At 34.2% G+C, this 20434-nt stretch overlaps 1 protein-coding gene across 1 annotated transcript in view; it reads left to right on the top strand.

Moving 5' to 3' along the window:
• LOC134241825 (uncharacterized) overlaps positions 1-20434 on the top strand; it is a 60764-nt gene that overhangs the window by 23910 nt on the left and 16420 nt on the right. The window contains exons 3-6 of the mRNA XM_062723849.1: positions 8856-9278; positions 10412-10543; positions 12920-13098; positions 13418-13816. Of these exons, the coding sequence (XP_062579833.1) occupies positions 8856-9278; positions 10412-10543; positions 12920-13098; positions 13418-13816 (1133 nt within the window). The remainder of the gene's footprint in view (positions 1-8855; positions 9279-10411; positions 10544-12919; positions 13099-13417; positions 13817-20434) is intronic.

A 20434-nucleotide genomic window follows, 5' to 3' on the forward strand; every position in this document is an offset into this window, starting at 1 on the left:
GGAGCAGCCATTTGGCTAACAATTATGATAGCAAAACAGAAAGTTGACCTTATGGTAATATACAGAAATACATATCTGGATATGTATTGCTTTTGGACTGTGAATGTACTTCGAGATGATCAGGTACTAGTCACAATTATGGAGATAAACACTGGCATATCCAGGTTTGTCAACAAAGATGTTGGAAAAGGGAGATTAATCTAACAATTCAGCAAAATAACATGCCTCTCTGTGACAACTTTGAAGATGATAGCTGCAGAACTGTAGCTCTCCGAAAAAAAAAAAATATTGATAGACCGGAGAGCTACAGTGCCACCCATTGAAAAAACTGTATATATATTGTGCACAAAAAAGTGTGCTGTTTCTTGATTTATTTCTCCATGTGTTTAAACTGTCATCTCAAAATATTAACCGGGTGTTCCTAACACATTCTTTCACTGTTTCCACAACAAAACATTCTTTATAATTGTTGTTAATAGCCCTCCTGGCCCTGAATTGAGATCATCAAAAATATCGTCAATTTATACTGCCATTTTGGTTTGCATGATAATTCGATCCAACGCACCTCATGCTAATGTCAACTATGAGAGTTCTTCATAGAGGAGTTGAAGGAATTTTTTTAAAATTCTGTCTTTTTCGTGATTGAGGGAAGAATTTGGAAGAATTAATCCAGAACTAAGCACAACTTCTTGTGCGCAATAGATATACAGTTTTTTCAATGGGTGGCACTTTAGCTCTCTGGTCTGTCAAATTATTTTTTTCGGAGAGCTACAGTTCTGCAGCTATGAAGATGAGAGAGATTTTACTAAACGCAAGCATCAATGACCAATAGAATTTTGTTTCATTACAAGAACTTCTTTGGTTAACCTTTTTCCAGATAGACAATTTTTTTTTTAATTCTCAAAGGTGTCTATTGTAAATCCCCCATAAAATCCATCATTCCCTCTGTAAAATGTAACAAAAGATTCTGTATGTGCAACTTCTTGTAAACTGACCTAGCATTAACTGTACTGGTAAGCTTGAAAAAATCTATAAATTAATTGACCTGTTTGGCTGAGGTTAACCACATAATGTGATTACCTCCTTCTCAAATGTGTCGGGTTAGTGTTTTAGCCCTAGAGCCCAGTGCCAGTCAGATAAGATTAAAAATTCAGCATTTGGTAGCATTAAATCGTGTAAATTTAATCTTAATATGACACCAAGTCAATGTTTGTTTAATACATTTTAATCCTATGCTGTTGACAACACAAAAAATCTGTCTCTTTTGAGTAAAGCTGAATTGATTTTTTTCTTCTTTGTACTGAGTTATTTTCTGAACAGCTCCAATGACTGTGTAATTCTGCTCATTGAAGGCTAGGTGGACAGTATATCATTTTTGGTCTGCATTGAGAACCTAAACCTGACATTCCCCACTTCACGGAAATGGAATCATCCGCAGTTATTGACCTGTCTGCTAACTTTGACCTGGTGAACCCACATGTACCAATACATATGAAATGCTGTATCTAAACAGGATATTTTTAATCATCATTTCTGACATTTTTTGGTTGAATTTGTTCACTGTACTGAGCCAGACATACCACTGCAGTAATTTGCATAAATGAAGCACACTTGGATGATATTGAGAAAGCTAATTTGCATGTAGAACATTTGTGTTTTGTAATAAGTATAAAACAGCTGATTTCATGGAGCATTGAATACTCTGGGATAACCATACAGGGAAGTTTGATTTGGTTTGAAGTATTGGAGGTATACAATCCAGGTAAATGCATGTATTTTCCAATCCAGTGAATTATATATGTCCTGCACAGAATGTTTCGTTCTGGCCTTGAATTGTGGTTCCAGTACGTGCTAGATTTTGAAAGAAAACATGCATTCTCTTTAAAGGTGTCTCGCAAATATTCAGATACATTTTTTGAATGTTGAAGAAATTTCTTGGCAGGTCTCTTTAAGGAAAATACATGTTTGCTAATATTGACAACAGTATTAAGTGCTCAAGACTGTTTATCATTTTTTTTTAATGTGTTGAGCGCACCTGTACAATTTTTTAAATTGTTCTCTTTTCTCTGTGAAATTTCAGTTTACCAGCTTTTAATCCTTAGAAAAATAAGATTAAAAATTACCTCACTTATACTTATTCTAGCTTAGAAGATATTCAAAAGACACTTAGAATATTTCGAACTATTTGCATCATATTTCTTGTCTGTAACAGGCCTGCAGGAAGCAATTTCAGGGGGAGCACAGTCATATATTTTCAACTGGTGGTGCTATCAACTATGAAAAATTCCTTGACAAAAAAAAAATAAATCATCAGATGTTTTTATTGAGGGGGCACAAGCATATAGTAGCTTTGTGTTCTATAGTACAGTGTATACTATATGTCGGCAAAATTATTGGGGAGGCATAGCCCCCTCCGCCCCTGTTCCTACAGCCATGTGTAAGTAGTTTTTGATGACATTAATATTTGCAGTACTCCTGATTGTGAAGCTTAAATAAAAGACAGTACAGTGAAGTACAGTGACCTGTAGAAACATCCGTGTGTGTGATTGTGGTGATCTTGTGAGGCATTAAGGGCAGTAAATCTTTGTAGCACCTGCCCCTGGTTGTTAGAGAGGTCCATGACTGTAGAGGTTAGCCCTGCCACAGCCGGGGAAATGGCGTACATAATTCACCGCTACAGACAATGTCACCTGTACCAAAGAAATTTTAATCATTGTATTTTTTTTAAAATCCCGTTTTTGTAATGCACACATTTCTTTTTAAAGTGATTAAAACCCAAGTGACTGTCCTTCAAATTTAGAGATAGACTGATAGTAAATGCCACTCTTAATTTATGTACCGGTATACTCAGTTGCAGTTTAACTGAATAATTTTATTTTAGCTCACCTGAGCGAAAATCTCAAGTGAACTTTTCTAATCTTCCCTTGTCTGTCCAGCTGTCTGTAAACTTTTCACAATTTTGACTTCGTGAAAACTGCTTGGCCAGTTATATCTAGTATTGGCAGAAAGTAGCCTTGAATAAATGGGATTCGGAATTGTTCCATGTGAAGGGCAGTAAGCCCCCTTATAAAGTGATTATCAAGAAAATGCAAAAATAGATTGGAGTCATTAAAAATCTTCTGAAAAATTACTGGGCCAGAAAAGTTTAAACATGCATCCATGAAACATGATTTCAGTCCTTCGTCAGCTTCTGACAGATTCCATTGTCCAGTCCCAAGACCTTCAGTGTTCACTGTTTTTTTTTTTTTTCTTGAATCTTAATAATTTTTGTCCCCCGCTTGAAAAGTGGGGGATATTAATTTGGGTTTGTCCGTCCGTCCGTCCGTCCGTCTGTCCGTCCGTCCGTCTTTCTGTCTGTCTGTAACGCTTTCGTTTCCACACGGTATCTCGAGAACCCTTTGAGCTTTTGCAATGAAATTGGAATAGCAACTCCTTATGGACTAAAGAAGGACTCTATCGATTTTGGGGTCAAAAGGTCAAAGGTCAAGGTCATTAATTTGCAAAGTCTGTCTGTTATAAAACTTGCGTTTCCACACGATATCTCTAGAACCATTTGAGCTATTGCAATGAAATTTTACATAACAACTCCCTGTGGCCTAAAGAAGACCCCTATTGATTTTGAGGTCAAAAGGTCAAAGTTCAAGGTCGTAAATTTATACATTCTGTCTGTGTGTAACACTATCATTTCCGGGCGATATTTCAAGAAGATTTTGAACTTATGCAATGTAATTTTATACCAAAACTCCCTAGGACGTCTCTCGCCCCTCTCAAAGTGCCCCGCCCCGTTTGTTTTATTAGTATTTATAGTATTACATGTCGCTATTTTTAGCGCAGGGGCATGAGGAGAGTTATTGCGTATAAAACAGGTTCTCGGCGGACTTTATGTTCTTATTACATCTATTAGAACTGTTTAATAAAGGCTAAATAAATCAAACACCATGGATTGTGTAAAATTTTGAGAATACCGAACATGAAAACATGAATATACACATGTATGTGACTTCAGTTCTGCATATACTTCCCTACGTGTAAAGCGACTCCGTGGTCTAGTGGTTATGTCTCTCGCTTCGAATGTGAGTGGTCCCGGGATCGAATATCGGTCGGACCGTTCTTTTTTTCTTTTTCTTTTTTTTTTAAATACTTTTTTATTTTACTAAATGATAGTATTCAGCATGTGAAATGAAAAATTTATGAGGTTATAAAATCATCATTACAGTGTGATAAATATTCCATATGAAAAAATCTTCTATACACATAATAAAGAATAAGCAATCAAATCTTTATATGCATATTGACATACATGTATTTTATTTCCTTCAGTATACATGTATACATTTAATAATTCTACAAATTCAGTCAGGGGGAGTCGACTTTTTCCCTAAGCGGGGGACACGAATTCTCTGAATTAGCTTGTGGCATTTGCATTTTGCCTCAACATCTATACAGTTTTAAGCTTAAATACAGGAGAGCTGTGTTGTGTTCAAAAGAATTGCCATATAGGCAGCATTCAGGATAGTTTTAGATATGTACTATTGCAGGGCCTAAATTGTGAATGCTACACAAACAAGTCTTCTAATGGAAAAAAGATTCTGTATGTAATATATAGTGACAAAAAAAACACATTTCTCTCTCTCCTGATTTTGTTGGAAAGTACTTCTATAACAAATATTTCTGATTCTAATAGACATATTGGCAATGTTTTATGATTTTCCTATGATTGGTTTGTAGGACAGAACCAATTTCAACCAATTTTGATATAGCATCATATATGCATAAAGGGAAATATAACTGGTGGGGCTAAAACAATCAACATTTCTGCAAACTTCATTTCTTTGTTACTCATGGACATCAAGCAGGAAAACTGTTGGTATAATGACAATAAGCAATACATGTTTGTTTGTTGTTTGTCCCTCTCCAGAATTTTTCATACATATGAAGATGCCACCACTTGCTGGTGGAGAGCTGCAAATTTTCACCTATGCTCGGCACTCAGGGCCATTGAGCAATGAGGGATCTTTGTTGTGCCAGCACCTACATCCCACACAGTGAACATATTTTGAAAGTTCATTACATCTTTGAAATGATCTTCATCTTTATACGAATGGAAACATAGCAGGCAATTCAATTATTTGCATTGTTTTATCAAACAAACAGCAAGAACTCTATAAAATTTATATTTACTCCAAATAGAAGAATCAGGTCCCAGCTACATAGAGTTTGACAATTAATTAGTCATATATTAAAAACTTGATACACTGTGTACAGTATGTTTATTCATGAAAATCTAGAAGACGAACTGCATGAATATGATAATGTTTCTGGTGGGGTCATAGCTTTTTGGTCATAGCATTAAGCAAGAGAAAGTCATGGCACTCAAGTGACTGTCAAGGCCCTCGGAACTATATTTAGATGTAATTTCATAGAAAAATTATTTTGTTTTTCACTAAAGTTTGGGTGTGGATTAAAATGACAAATTCAATTGTAATTTTCAAAAGATTCATGATTCAAAAACTGCACATTGATTTTTGAGGGGGAGAGATTTGGTTTAATAAGTTTTTCTGAATTAAATCATTGCTGTAAAAATGAATTTGATATCTTAATTAAGTATCTGATTTTGTCATAGAATCTACCACTGTACCACAGAAATGAGGCAGTGAAGGGAAATTAACTCCAATATGAAGGATTCATTCTCTAAAAACAATTACAGGCAGACAGACTGCATTCAGAAAACTTGATAATCATCATGCGGAAAACCAGCTATATTTAAAAGCAGACATAATCAATTCTACATTTTGTAATTTAACAGGAGACGCACGATTTTTATCAGAAAATGGACGGGAGTGTAATGATGTTCTAATGTCTTCATTATCAACAGTCAAAGTCTGTTTCTTGGCTTTGGTATTTGTCAAAAAAATCTACATTGGTCTCTCAAATTGTCAGAAGAACAGACACGAAACTCTCTTCTTTTTCTGCTACTTTATTTAATTTAAGCACAAAGTTGCGTTGTGTAATTAAATCAAGCATTTCTGTTCACTATTTTCTTTTCGGGGCTCATCATGAAATATGATTCATCATCTGTTTGTTGTTTTTAATAACTTAGAATTGATGATTGGAATGGAATGTTGAAGTATATTGCTTCCAAAATGCTAGCTATTTGGTACGGAGAGAAATTTTCACTCCCATCTCAGAAGATATCAATAGCATGCTAGCTAAAGGAAAGTTTGTCTGCGTTTCTCAGTCAAAGACTTTATGCAACTGTTTTGACCTCTTAAATCTCTCACCATCTCAAATATCTATGACCTTCAAAGAATTAAAATGTTTTTCTTCGAACTATTAACATTTGGGAAAGCTCTTGTTTTTCTGAGGTTGCATTGGTTGCTCTAATGGCTAACTAGTCTGCCAGTCTATGCAGATGACCTTATCTTTGTCAGACAAACATTAAGTTGCATCCAAATCACCAACTTTAATTGAAATAATGTCTTATTTGGAGAGAGATTTAAAAAAAAATCCTTGGAAGAGGGGGAGGGGGTAATAGGCAACAAAAAATGTTTCTGTTTTCAGACAATGGTTGAATTATTCACTATAAATTACTGGGCATGCAATCAATGCAATATATGCAAAGCGATATGTCGCATGTTAACCGCGTTGCTGAGTCATGGGTCTTCCAATCAGCCTTGATCTAGCTATGTATTGATTCATGTTAATGCTTTCATAGATTTTGATAATATTCTTTTTTTTTCAATGTTTGTTCATGCCCAGTTGAGCTTTGATGTAACTTATTTTTGCTTCTGTCATGGAAAAAAAAAATGAGAGCAAAGAATTTTAATTGTCTGGAAGATATGCAATGTCATTCATAATTCTTTGTCTGCTTGAAGTATACAACCAGGTCTAAAATGAAATTTGGTTTTTTAATGAAATATGTCTCAGTTTCTTGAGAATTCAACACAAAAAAATGCAGAGATCTAAGACACAACCTAGTGAGTTTGGTAAATTTTCATAGTTCTTTTTTTTTTTTTTTTGGATGATAATGTTTGGTGTTATTAGTTGGCAACAAAATGAAGACACAATTCAGTTTTGCCAAACTGACATCACTGTGTATGACCTCGTTTTGATATAGGTGTCTGCTGTTATTGAAGTCAAATTGCTTAATGTTTCAAGCAAGTATTTATGGATCTTTGTAGTCTACATTTATAGCAAAATTATCCAACCCAAAATATTCTGATATACAAAAAAAGGGATGGACTGGAATGGCTAAATCATCTTTAGTATTCAAGTGTTTCTGATGCATTTCTTTCTTTTCAAATCATGGTCTATCAAACTCAGGAGTTTTTGTAGGAAGTGCTTTGACTTGTTATCCAGGCCAAAATAAAATTATAGAATTGCTTTGAAATACTTAAGAAGATTTTTTTTTATTTAATCAATTTTTTTTGCCCATTACATGTATCACATGCACCATACAAAACACTGAAATATAGTCTCAGATCTATGTAAAAATTCGGGTTTTTTTTATGGTAGATGCTTTTTTTAAAGTCCGAAAAAATGTTTTTACTAGTCTGACAGGCAGGATATAGCAAAGAAGGTTCATTCTCAAAGTAACTATAAGCTTATACTGGTCATACTTGCATAGGCTGTTGCCTTTTACTTGCATTTCATGGATGATTAAACAGTTTAGAAATCACTCTATGCTCAGTGGCGGATTTAAGGAGGGGGGGCCCCTAAAATTGTCAAAGTTGATGTAAATCACAGTTTTGTCTAGAAAATGTATGTCTACTTGGTAGACCTCATTTTTTCCCTACAAAATCTCTAGAACCCAGGAGCTTCTGGGGGCTTCGCCCCCTGGGCCCCACCACACACTGGGGGCCTCAAGGCAGCCCCCAGACCCCTTGTCTAATTTTGGCGCCCCCTCTAACTTCAATTCCTGGATCCACTCCTGATGCTGACCGATAATGTGCCTGGATGATGACAGGGATGCACACTACTAGACAATGCTTTGGATGCTGCATCTGACCTTAATTTAATATTTTCTTTGACATTTAAAAGTTTTGGAAGTTGGTTAAAAAGACTGTAAGCATTGCCTAGTCCAAACTTGCAAGTTGCATGGATATATACACTGACAGATCTGCTTTGGATGATTGCATCTGACCTACATTTTTAGATGAATGAACAGTTTTTAATTAAGATTCTTTGGGTTACACTTTCTAATCTTTGATGACCTATCTTTTTTGTTTCAGGTTATTTTATGCCTGATAGTCAGGAGTTTATTAATTTTGCTATGTAATCTTACAACTTTAATCTTGTCCATAATTTTCAAACTCTGAATAATGACAAACGTCAATATGTTTTAGATGGAGTGAGATCTTTGCTATATATGTATATCTGATAGAGAATTAGCTTCAAATGTCAGATAAAGCTGTTTTACCTCCATATATGTCTACTACTTGTGCCAGCTCAAGTTGTTAATGTGCTGTCAATTCCATGACAGAAAAATATGTTTATTGAACACTAACTCTTTAAGCTTTAAGTTTGAAGGTTTCAGTGACCGAGGTTTTTCAGAAGGTTGTGGTCTACTTATATAAGTTGTATAGTTTAATTGACCTCTCCTTCTCCATATTTGGACTTTACTAATGTATTCAAATTGCTACTCATAGCTGCTTTCATGTCTAAAATAATGTTATGCCAATTGTAATTGTTTATGAAATACAGATTGTCAGGAAGTACTACAACATGGAAGCATTTAGTGTTAAAGTTTGCTCACTTGATAATTATTGTAATTATTGTGTTAGATGTTTTGTTTATCAAGTAAACTGTTTGAAGATGCAAACTCAGTCCACTACATGTATTTTACTTTCTTTCAGCAGTCTGCAGCTTTACTTACTCCAAGAAGGAAAGGATTGACGTGGTATCTCTAGACTACCAGAAGAAAGGTTATGACAAATGTGAATACCTGATCAAGGCCCCTCCTGACAGCAACATTATAGCCCTCAACTTCACTGATCTAGTGGGATTCCAGTCCTCCCTTGGTACAGTGCCAGACCCTCGGGCCAGTCACGTAGGATCTGGGCCAGAGGAACTGCCCCCCTGTTTACCCCCAGAGCTGACCATTAGTGATGAAACCGAAGGGCACCATGGTGTAGTCAGCAGCAAGATTTGCAAATCTCAAAATTACCAAACCCCTCATGTCTTTCATTTCAAATCCAATGTGTTGAAGATCATATATGTATGGGTAGAAGATGAGAAGAGTAGCTTCACCTTGGATATAAATTTTCAACAGAGCTTCAGTAAGTATTTCTATAGAACAAAATGAGTCTGGGAAGGAAGACAGCTCAGTGCTCAAAGAATCACATTCAATTCTAAATAATGTATTTATTTGAGTCGAGAAGAAGAGCATATTACATTTGGGGAGGGGGGGGTGATTTACAGTATATTGTACATCAGAAATCTTCAATAATTTGATTTTGAAAATATTTAATCATCTCCTCTTAATAATTTACAGATCTTATAGGTAAATGAGTGCAATATTTAAGGATGGAAATATAGTTTCTAAGATTAATTAAACAGGGATTGTTTTAAAGTTAAGCTTCTTAAAGTATTTCATGGCTAAAACAAGTGCATTTGGTACAAGTCTTGTTGCCTGTTCATTAAACCAGGAAACTCTAGGTCAGTCAAAACACCCATTCCTTCAATATTTATTTTTGCATATTTCACTCTTGAAATCTTACAGAAATGTCAAAAAGGGAAGATGGTCATTTGGTTCTAGGAATAAATTAAAATGTTGAAACTGTCAGTCCATCTTCTCTAATGTGTAATATTTATGTAAGAGGACTGGGACTGGTATAGCACTGATACTTTACTCAGAAAATTGCCTTTACATGTGAATGTTTTGTTTTTTTATAGATCTACTACAATTAATTTCCTGGTTTATATTGTGGTCAACTGAGAGTATTAATCCAGGAAAAGAGTTTTTTTTTTCTCTGTCACCTTTTCCTTTGGCTAAAAAGTATATTGCTATGATGAAAACATTTGACTTTATGTATTGAGATGTCTTAAACTAAATCATTTTGTCCCTCTTGGAAAAAGGGAGGGCATATTGCTTTGCTGCTATCTGTTAGTCGGTTTGTCAGTCCACAAACAGTTCCCATCCATTTTATTTGCAGAAGTTGAAATGTAATGTATTCATATATTTTAAGAATAACTAGGTCAATTTTTGTTTTGTGTAAGATCAAGCAATTTTTGACAGAGTTATGCACCTTAGACTTAGAAAAAAAAAAAAGGGAGGGGGGAGAGAGAGAGAGAAGTGTTTCACAAACATCTTGTTTTTCTAGATAGTATAGATTATGTGAAACTTATAATCCACAGTATTATTGTTGGATGGCAAGGAGACTATTTCTGATGGAGTTGTATGATTTTTCAGATAACTGTGTTTTTACTTGTGATGGTACTCACTGTTTGGAGAACAAGAGCTTGATTTGTGATCAAGTATACCACTGTCGGGACAGATCAGATGAGCATAACTGCCCCCAGTCCTCCATAGGCACAGTTCCCAGTAAGTAATACACATAGAGAAGTCCTTTTAAACACTAAATTATTATTATTTTTGGGTGTTGTCTGTCATGTTACAACACCTAGTCAGGCTGTCAAGTTATATACTGCATGTTTCTATATGACATTAGTTAGGAGGATTGGTGCTGTTGTTTGAACCATAACTTTAAAAAAAATATTTGAATTTAATGCTTACAATAACATTCTTTATTTTTTCCCTCTTTAAGAAATGTTCATTTCATTTGTCTCTATGATATCAATAATATTAAATTTCAGAACTTAATTGTGTATATAATAAAAGAATCATTTTGGCAGCGAAAGTTAAAGAACAAAATGATTATTTTGAGGATGGGGATTAAAAATAACCAATAAAATATTTATATACAATGTACCGGTAATAGAAAAATAAGATTTTTGCAGCTTAGATGTTGATGTAGAAAGGGCTGGGGGTGGGGGGTAGCCTTAGTCATACAATCTCATACAATCCTTTGTGAAAAGGGCCACTGAACTTCTTACAGACAAGCTGTTTGAATTTGTCATTATGATGATGTTTGTAGGATCCTTATCTGATCAAAATATATAAATACATGTAAAACTTTGCTATCAAAGGTCCATGTGATTAAAATTGATAATAGCCTAGTAAGAAACTAATAATACTCAAGTGGATATCTTATTAAAGTATTTTTATGTTCATTTCATTAAAAAAAAAACACACACACACACATAGTAAACATTTAGGTCATTTTGTTTAAGAAAATCTCTCGCCCTACCTTTCCAATAAAAAAAAAAAACAAAAAACAAACAATAATGTAAAATTATCTTGTTTACAAAAACCTCTACCCCCTAGCTTTCCAATAAATAAAAAATTATTAACAGTATCCAGTTAGAGTTTGTCTGTTTGTGGTATTTCATACAATGTCATTGTTGTTCCTGTTGAGTAACCTCACCTGATAGGCTGAGCAAGATGGGTCCTACTGAGTGTTGCATCACATTTCCTCCTGAACTCTGTATTAACCGTCTAGACAACATTAATAAGAAAATGAGGAAGGGCTTAACTATTAGCCAGCAAATAACGGTAGAGCAGTTATCATCAGGTACTTTGTGAAGTAATACTTGGTGGTCATTTACATGTAGCTTATTTTTAAGGAGAGAACCTAGCTAGGGTACTTTTTAAGGTTGAATGTTCTTTAGTATTTGGGAATAAACAACTTGTGTTGTTTTTTTAGGGGGGAGTTCAGTATTTGAAACGTTATCTCTAAGACACAGGAAAAAGAAAATAGGAGGATAACCAAGGGTTTGGTCTCAAATCTGCTTGATTTTTTAAATATTTTGATATAAAGAAGCTAAAGGATATATGGGTTCAACAACAGAGTAATAAGCACATGATTAAATATTGGAGAAAAAAAAGTTTGAGCCATTAGATCTTCATGCATTATGGCTCTGCAGAGTGTTGAAAGGCAGGTTCCTGGTTTAGTTGCAGTGGCCAATAAGCTGCTAACATCTCAAGTGCTGAGGGAGAAACTGAAGAGGAATCGTCTGTCAATGCCCAAGTATTGATCTGAGGCTAGACGATCTTGTGTCACAGGATTGCAAAATTGAATTTGACAGTTGAAGCGTGTCTGCATTGGGCTTCAGGGTCAAGGTCATGGGTTCAATCTGCGGTCATGTCATAAAAAAGAAACACAGATGTCAGAAGCTTCATCATGTAACAGCCGTAGTGATCTGAATTCATGCAAGATTAGGATGCACTGAGAATTATCAGACTCTCTCAATGCAGAGTTAAATCCAGAGTGCCTTCATTTGGCGTAGAACGTTTTCATTCTTTAATTACTGTCTGTTAAAAAAAAAACAGTAAATAATTCAAATACTTGTTGATGTTTTTGGAGGAGATTTTACCTAGGAAGAATTTCAGAGGCTTGGATATAGCCCTGTCTTACGGTGATTATAATTAGGTTCTAGCATTGTGAAAAACACCAAGGATGGAATACAATGTCTAGACTAAATATCATTAATTACATAGTGAAAGACCCAGAAAGTCACTTACGATGAAGAAATCTGTCTGGCCAAGTGATAAATGTGTGGTGTTGATGGGTTTGATTTTTATATGACAAAGAGAATAGATGCTTAAGAGACTGTTGTTTTCAAGGCAGGCTGTACAACTACAAAGCTTGGATTTTCTTCCTCAGACACTCTTGTGTGTTTCATTTTCAGTTGTACTCTTTGTAACATTAAAAAGCAGAGGCTGATTTAGTGTTGTTCTACTTAGATGAAAAAAAATTTTAAAGCAGGAGCAATTTTTAAAAAATTATTTGGTAATTATAGAGGTTACTTTCATGCGTTGTTTAATATATTCACTTACATTTTCTTCCTCTCTTTCCAGCAACAGTAGCCCGAGTTGTGATCATCATTGTGACAATAACTTTAATGCCGGTATTGGCCATTTTGATTTGTGTAGCCAGTCCATGTAAATCGACTCGTCGCATGTTGCGCCGGTGGACAAATCGTGACCGAGGGGATGTGGAAAATCGACAGTTGAGGCCCCAATCCCATGTCTCTGAGGTTTGATAAAATAAATCACTGTTAATCAATATTTAGGGCATGTTAGGTTTGATGAAATTTTAATGTCGTATTTTACAATTTTTCAATTGATGTTTTATTTTGTATTCAAAATCCAGGCTAATTTTAAAAAAAAAATGATAATGCCAAATTTTTATTTCCGAGGAGATCATGTAGGGCTTTAATTAACTTTGACTGTAATGTTTTTTTTCTGTTAAAGAAAATGAAAACAGTACAAGCATTGTACAAAAACATTTATTTGAAATACAGGTGTAGTTTGTGAGTAAATTTGATTAAATTGTTGTTTTTCTGAATCTTGTAGTCTGGATTTGGAGGAGCAGCAACGTCCACATCTTGTGTATCGGCCAGTCAAGAAATCTCAGATCCACAAGAGGCCCTCCTTCAGAAGCGGAGAATTCTGAAACATTCAATGCAAACTGACATGACTATAAGCTTACCACCACAAATCCCCATCTCCCAGGACGGAGAGGAAGGTTACAGACAGAGTCAGCAGACGTTAAAACATCTGCGTAAATCGGATGGCTACCAACATTGCTTTAGACCCCCACCCAACAAGACTGTGCATGATAAAGAGAGCCCTCCCCCTTATTACTCTCATTCAGCCTCTGCCATAGATAAAGTGGGTCACTCGCCGCTAAAAGTCGGAGGAAGTCCTGACGGTCGAGTGACCTCCAGCGACATGTTGTCTCGCTCGTACAGTATGTCAAACAGCAATCATTATCATGACCCTTCTGTAACAAGGACTAATGCCAGTAATGGGCGAGGGAGTTCACCCATTCACCAAGAGTTGCATACGTCCAATTTTGAACCCCCTAAGTATCATACATTATACAATACTTCTGACGACAAAGTTTGATAACTCGAGAGACGTTACTGTGCACGCAGACACTCTAAATGGCTGGCAGGCAGGTTAATTCTGTCAAAACTAGTGAAAAAGCCTACCCTGCTTTTTTTTTGCTCTCTTTAAAAGAAGACAAAAAAGATTCATCGTATGAAGCACTGAATCGAAGCCCAAGTCCTTCTCTTGAACAGCATTCAGTGTAGTGAAATAGTTGTGATATGAAACAGTGATACGAGTGAAAGCTTGTTTAGTTCCTTGTGTTGGCCATTGTTTCCCTTTAGAGGCTTATTTCTCCCAGTCGTCCTTATGACCCTATTTCGTACTTGTTGCTTTCTGTGTTTACATTACAAAGACCTGTGAAAACTAGCAGCAACGTAATGGAGGTTGGTCTTTACTGATTCTGAACCTATAGAGACAGAGAACAAGGCTGTGAATGAAATGAACTTTGCCTGAAATGATCTCCACTGATTTCCCAGTTAGTTCATAGAAATATCAACAGTTGATTTGAAACTGTGCATCAATGGATCTTGGTAATAGATATCAACATTTTATGCATATTTAGTTGTTTTTTTTTTTAAATTGAAAGACAGACAGTCTGCATTTTTATTTTACATTTCGTTATATGATATCTTAGTAGAAAAACTTCTGTTTTAACTGTGTAATGTTTAATTTATGGTAACTTTGAGATTTTTAAGCTAAAATTTTAGATATCAAAATGTCTTCTTTTGAAAGTCATTGATTAAAATCTTTATTTTCATGTGCAGGTTAAAAAGCTGAAAAGGCCAGAATAATAAATTCATTTTATACATTGTAAATAATAAATATTAAGACCTACATTGTGCAACACTTAGACATGCATTCTTGTGTTTGATACACATTTCATTATTGTTACTAACTTTGAATTTTGGTGTTAGAAAGATGACAGACAATTTTTTTTTTTTCATATTTTCCCATAAACAGTATACATGTATACTTTTTTCTGAAGATATGGGCATTTCTAGATTAATTGCTAAACATGAATTTAGTTATTCTGGTCATAGTCACAGCTTTTACATTTGCCTTTATTTTTTCCAAACATTTGATAGAATATTTGTTAGTGAATTTTCTTTTGTGTAAAAAGTATGTGAGAAAAATTTTTTTTCAATTGTTTCAGTGTATATAATTAATTCTATGCTGTCTTACTTTAAATGTACAGTTACCTGAATGGATTGACCTTTTAAAAGGTTGTAGTAAATTATTCCATGGTCATACAACATTAAAGTGCACATTTTAACAACAAGAGAGAAAAATGGCAATTATATAAGGCTATCTGTGTGGTTGTATTGATATTGTCAAGAATTTGTATAGGATTTCAAGAAGTGAATATTTTGGACACAAATTTGGTTGTCATTGTTACACTATGACATCATTGGTTTGTGAGGTTTTGTTGCAATTGTTTACTGTTTAGCGTTCCATGTTGCACAATGAAATGGCATTATTTGAAGTTTTTTTGTGATATTTCTTATTTTATCAATTATTTAAACAATATTTAATTTGCCTGAGGCCATGTTTCAAGTGAATTTTTTTCTGATCAAAAATTTTTCTGTCAGTGTATATTCTATAGATAAAGGGAATTAACTAGGAAATGGGCTGTATTTGCTATGGCCTCTTCAAATCTTAATCTTCAAACCACAAGGCCTAAAATGATCAAAAAGGTGTAAAGATTGAGCTAGCATATTCTAGTAAAAAAAATTGTGAATTGTAAGAGGGACCATGATAGGGTTTCTTTGAACTCTACTTAGAGATAAAATTTCTTTAAAAAATAATTAAAATGTATTCCCAAGAAAAGTCACAAAATCAGTTTGTTTGGATTTGGAAGTATCAGTTTTGTTTCAAATTTGATTAAAGTTGTACCTCTAATTTTTCTTATATTTAGATTGTGCTACTGGAGGGAAAAAATATTTTTCTTGAATTCTTTTGAGGCATAGGGATATATGTTTTATTAAGAGCTGGGAACTTAGTGAGCTGTGTGGCCAGTGAATTTCTTTGTTTTTAAGTGTAACTTTAATGTTTTAAGTTTTAAAATTGAGACATCTCATACATATTTTGTTTGATTCTAAAGTGTCAGAAAAATATTTAACTATCCAACAACTTTTGTCTAATTATTCACTCTAATTCAGGGTGCTTGCAGAGTGCATCTGTGTTCTATGTTGCCTAAGAATTGCTGTCAACTCCCCTTGATCAATGCAGTGTTCATTATTTCATATGTTCTCCCCATCAAAATGCTGTGTTTCCTTGATTGGAAAGAAAATGTATAATTCTACTTTACTGAACAATGTCTATGTACACTCATTCAAAGGTTAGGCATACCATGTTGTAACACTGTTTTTTCAAAAAGCATTAGAATATTTTGTGGCATCTAGGAATTTATACAGGAGCATTCTATTCTTAATTCTTCGTAATTTTGTGAATCTCAAAATGCCACTTATTTTTAGGCCAGTTCTGATACTTTGTTAACTTTCTGAAATCTATCTGTACATTCTATGTTTGACTTGAAGACTTGTGTATATTTAGGTGTTACTGTATTATAAATCATAGGGATATAGTTAAGAATGTCAAGACTGAGCTTAAATCAGTCGCTCGGGTGTGCATTAACACCTAATATCTCCCATTTTCAATGTCCTTGGGCATAGCCCTCTGAAAACAGTAGCGAGCCTGAGTTAAGCTGGGATGAAGGTTTTTATGTTGTTGTTGCTTACTTTAGCCATCAAATGGCATTTCACGTATGTGTCTGTGTTGTTACTTTATCATCAAATAAGATGTTGAAATTCTTCATGCATGTTGCATTCTGAAAAATAAGACTGAATTCTTGAAGTACATCTCAACTGAAAGCCAGAGACAGTTTATTCTCTTATTCAACGTATCCTTCAACAAAATATTCTACATAGAAAATTGTTACAATTAAAACGAGAGAGACGCACACATTTTCAGATTGAAATATTTGAAATTATGCACTTAACTTTTGTTTGTAGAATATTTCTATCAGGCTTTAGATTTTACAAGAAATTTGAACTTTGTTCATCAAAGCAGCTCTCTTTGGTTATACATCTGGGGGAAAATAAATCAGAAAATTTTAGAGAGATATTTACTCTTAGGATAACACCTCTAAATAACGAAAAATGGGAAAGCGGAATTGAGGCAGAAAAGTAGTCCTTATTTATGAATTACAGATTTCCTTGTTATGTGAAACAAATTATTTTCCTTGAAATTTAGGAAGCTTTTTTACGTCGGTCAAGTTTGGTCTCTGAAATTGTGAAATATCACTGGTAAATTGATACTCTAGTCATTGTATCCAAAGCTGTAGATTCAAAATAGTCCTCAGTAAATATTAGGTATTTTTAATGAGAAAGAACCCATTTCATATGTTGCAATTGTAATTTGAATGAGAAACATTTGTTTACACTTTTTTAAAACACCAACTCGCATGAAATAATACCATTTAAATGGTCACCATTTATTTCGTGGGAGATAGAAATCCTAAATACCAGTCAATTATTCTGTATGTCCAGACCCAACACTTTTTTCATCCACATCTGGCCCTTCTTGCTGCTTATTTCCCAGAAAACAGACCTGTGGGCTTGCATACTGGATGGCTATGAGGTGCTTAGCCCTTGTGTGAAATTTCTCTGTCTAAAGCCCCTACTAGAATAAAGACAGTATTCATATATAGCTTATGTTAGTATTCTGTTCAGATAAAGATCTCAGCAGCATAGATAACTGAAGAATTTCAGCAATTCTATTTGTTTTGGTTTGAGTCCTTGTGAGAAAGTTATTCTTGTATGTGATATATAATATATATAAATATGTATAATGTATATTATTTTGCCATGTGCAAGGCACATTGTATGCTTTTATTGAAATTATTTTTTGTTGTGTTTCAAGAAAAAAATATTGTTACTGTGACTGATTTTAAAGCATAAGAATGATCAGAAATCAAATTTCTTTGAGAAATTAGTTGGCAGTGTGTTTTGTCATTATTGAACTGTTAGATATGTGAAAGAAAGAACAGAAAAGATAAAAATGAAATACTCTTGCAGAGAAAATGACATTCAAATGTGTTTTGAAATTTTGGAAGATTAAATGGAATCTCTCTTCTTGTAATGTCAGTGTTAGCAATGTTGCCTCAGAGTAGATTCATATCTGATGCACAGTGATGAAATAATCCATGAAAAGGATATATGTGCATGCTTTTAGATATACATTTTAACAGAGGTATTGAGCTTCTGGTAGCTTTTGCTCAAAAAGAAACAAGAGGATGGACTGAAAGAAAAATCATATTTATGACTGATACAGGGGAAGAATATCTGACTCCAAGGCCATAAACTGAGAATGTAGACTTGAGTCATGGAATGAGGGCATATAATACCAGGACAATCACCAGCTCTGAGATAATTTATTTCTCAATTTTCAAAGTTCATGGAAAAGTTTTATTTCTCAAAAATAATGCTGTCAGTAATGAAATCTGTAAGATATTTGGTTCATTATATTGAATAAGATTGGTTGGTAATTTACTGTTACAGCATATTTAGAGGAAAATGGGTTTATAGGAGCCATTTACTTAGTTGATTTTTAGCTCTACTGGTCAGAGACCAGAAGAGATTATGCGATAGTAATGCATCCGTCGGTCCGTCCATCTGTCTGTCTGTCTAAACAATTTTTCAAAATGCTACTCCTACAGTTTTGGTCTGAATTCAATATAACTTGGCACACAAGTAGACTAAACTAAGATACATAATTCTGTGTTTCGGTTTTTGTAAAGTTTTAAGTCCCAACTGCTACTTCTCTCTTCCTTTATTATTACAAAATGCTTCTCCTCCTACAGTTTTGGTCATGATTTCTATATAAATGTTCAAATATCAGGTAAAAGAATGTAAACTATTTAGCTTCAACAAATACACTGTAGTGTTTAAACCCATTTTATATGAAGTTAAAAAAACACAAATGCCACCTATGGCAAATCAACTCTAAAGTCAGGGTTAAAAGATATTTCTACCTAAAGAAAGGACTTGTGTCAGTGAATATAATTGTGAAATATGAATTCCAAAAGTTATGACCGAGGTGAAAGTTTATTTTAAGGTGGGTCAAATTGCTAGGTCAAGGTAAAAGTTAATGGGTAACCAGAGGAAGGCCTTGACATAAAGTACGCCTGTAAAATATAAAAGCTTTGGCACCATGTAACTGTTCAACGTTTTGGCAAAGATAAAAGTTTTTTTTAATTAGGACAAACTTCAAATTTATAAATTAGAATGATCAGAAATCAAAGAGCAAGAGCCACTTTGAGCCTTATTTGGCCCTGAGGATTTCTGAAAAATCAAAACCGATCAGTTTAGCTTGCAAATGCAGTATTGATCACTTAGAGTATTGGTGACCACGTATCTATTAATAGTGACGTAATTTTCGATCTATTCGATGCATTATGACGTCATAAAATGCGTCATTTTCCTCATATTCTGTAAATTCCTTTGAAAATGACCTAAAGTTGAAGCATTTTTTCAATATTTCATATAGAGCACAACCTCTGATCTAAATTATGCATATACATAATGAAAGCTCTGTTTCTGAAGATCAGAAAACATGTTTTATTTTTTGGATCGTGGGCTGTGCTCATATTTTAATTCTTTGCTGAAGGTAGTCAAATACTCATGTTTTCAGCAAATTTCAGAAACATTGCAATTTCTCAAACCTGTTATTCCAATATCTGGATTCTCAGAACTAAATTTTATTATAGAAAATGAAAGCACCAAGTGTCTACTTTATTTTGATATATGAAACGGGAAAGAAGGTGAAAGTTAATTAATTGTTATAAGTACAGGGCCATTTTATGCATAAGATGGCTCTTGCTCTTTCTTTGAGATATAAGTTTAAAAGCTCAAAATTTTTGGTAGGTTTGTGACAAGAAACACACCTGTGAAATATGAAAGTCATAATACTATTGTTATTTCAAAGCAAAGGCCAAGATTAAAAGCCTTTCAAAAGAAGATCAAATTCTTAAGTCAAGGACAAACGGGGAAAAATGTAAACCGTTGGGAAAGTCTTGAAACAATGAATAAACAGGTGAAGTATGAAAGTTCAAGCATCAACTTTTCAAAAGTCATGGCCAATGTTAATGTTGAAATTTTTGGGTAAAACTCCAAGGTTAAATATGTTGGTAACCAAAGTACATGTATCAATATGGTGGGACATGAATTAAGGCAATCAAAAATACTTTTTTCCCTTGTCGATATATACCGGTACTAAGTATACTTTAGAAAACGGATAGATTATTCTTTTTTTAAGAGCGCGGTGTGATCTTGATGACCTCATATGCTTAATTAAGGACTTCAGTAGTGGGCAAGTCATCATGGAAAGTAAAGCAAGTAATTGTTTTGCTCATAACAAGAGCTTAGCTTAAATACGCAGGGGATGATGTTTTTATACTATTCCCTGGATGACCAATGG

Source organism: Saccostrea cucullata, unplaced genomic scaffold (assembly GCF_032062105.1).
Source record: "Saccostrea cucullata isolate Sc308-1 unplaced genomic scaffold, CSIRO_AGI_Scuc_v1 ctg7, whole genome shotgun sequence".
Taxonomy (NCBI): domain Eukaryota; kingdom Metazoa; phylum Mollusca; class Bivalvia; order Ostreida; family Ostreidae; genus Saccostrea; species Saccostrea cuccullata.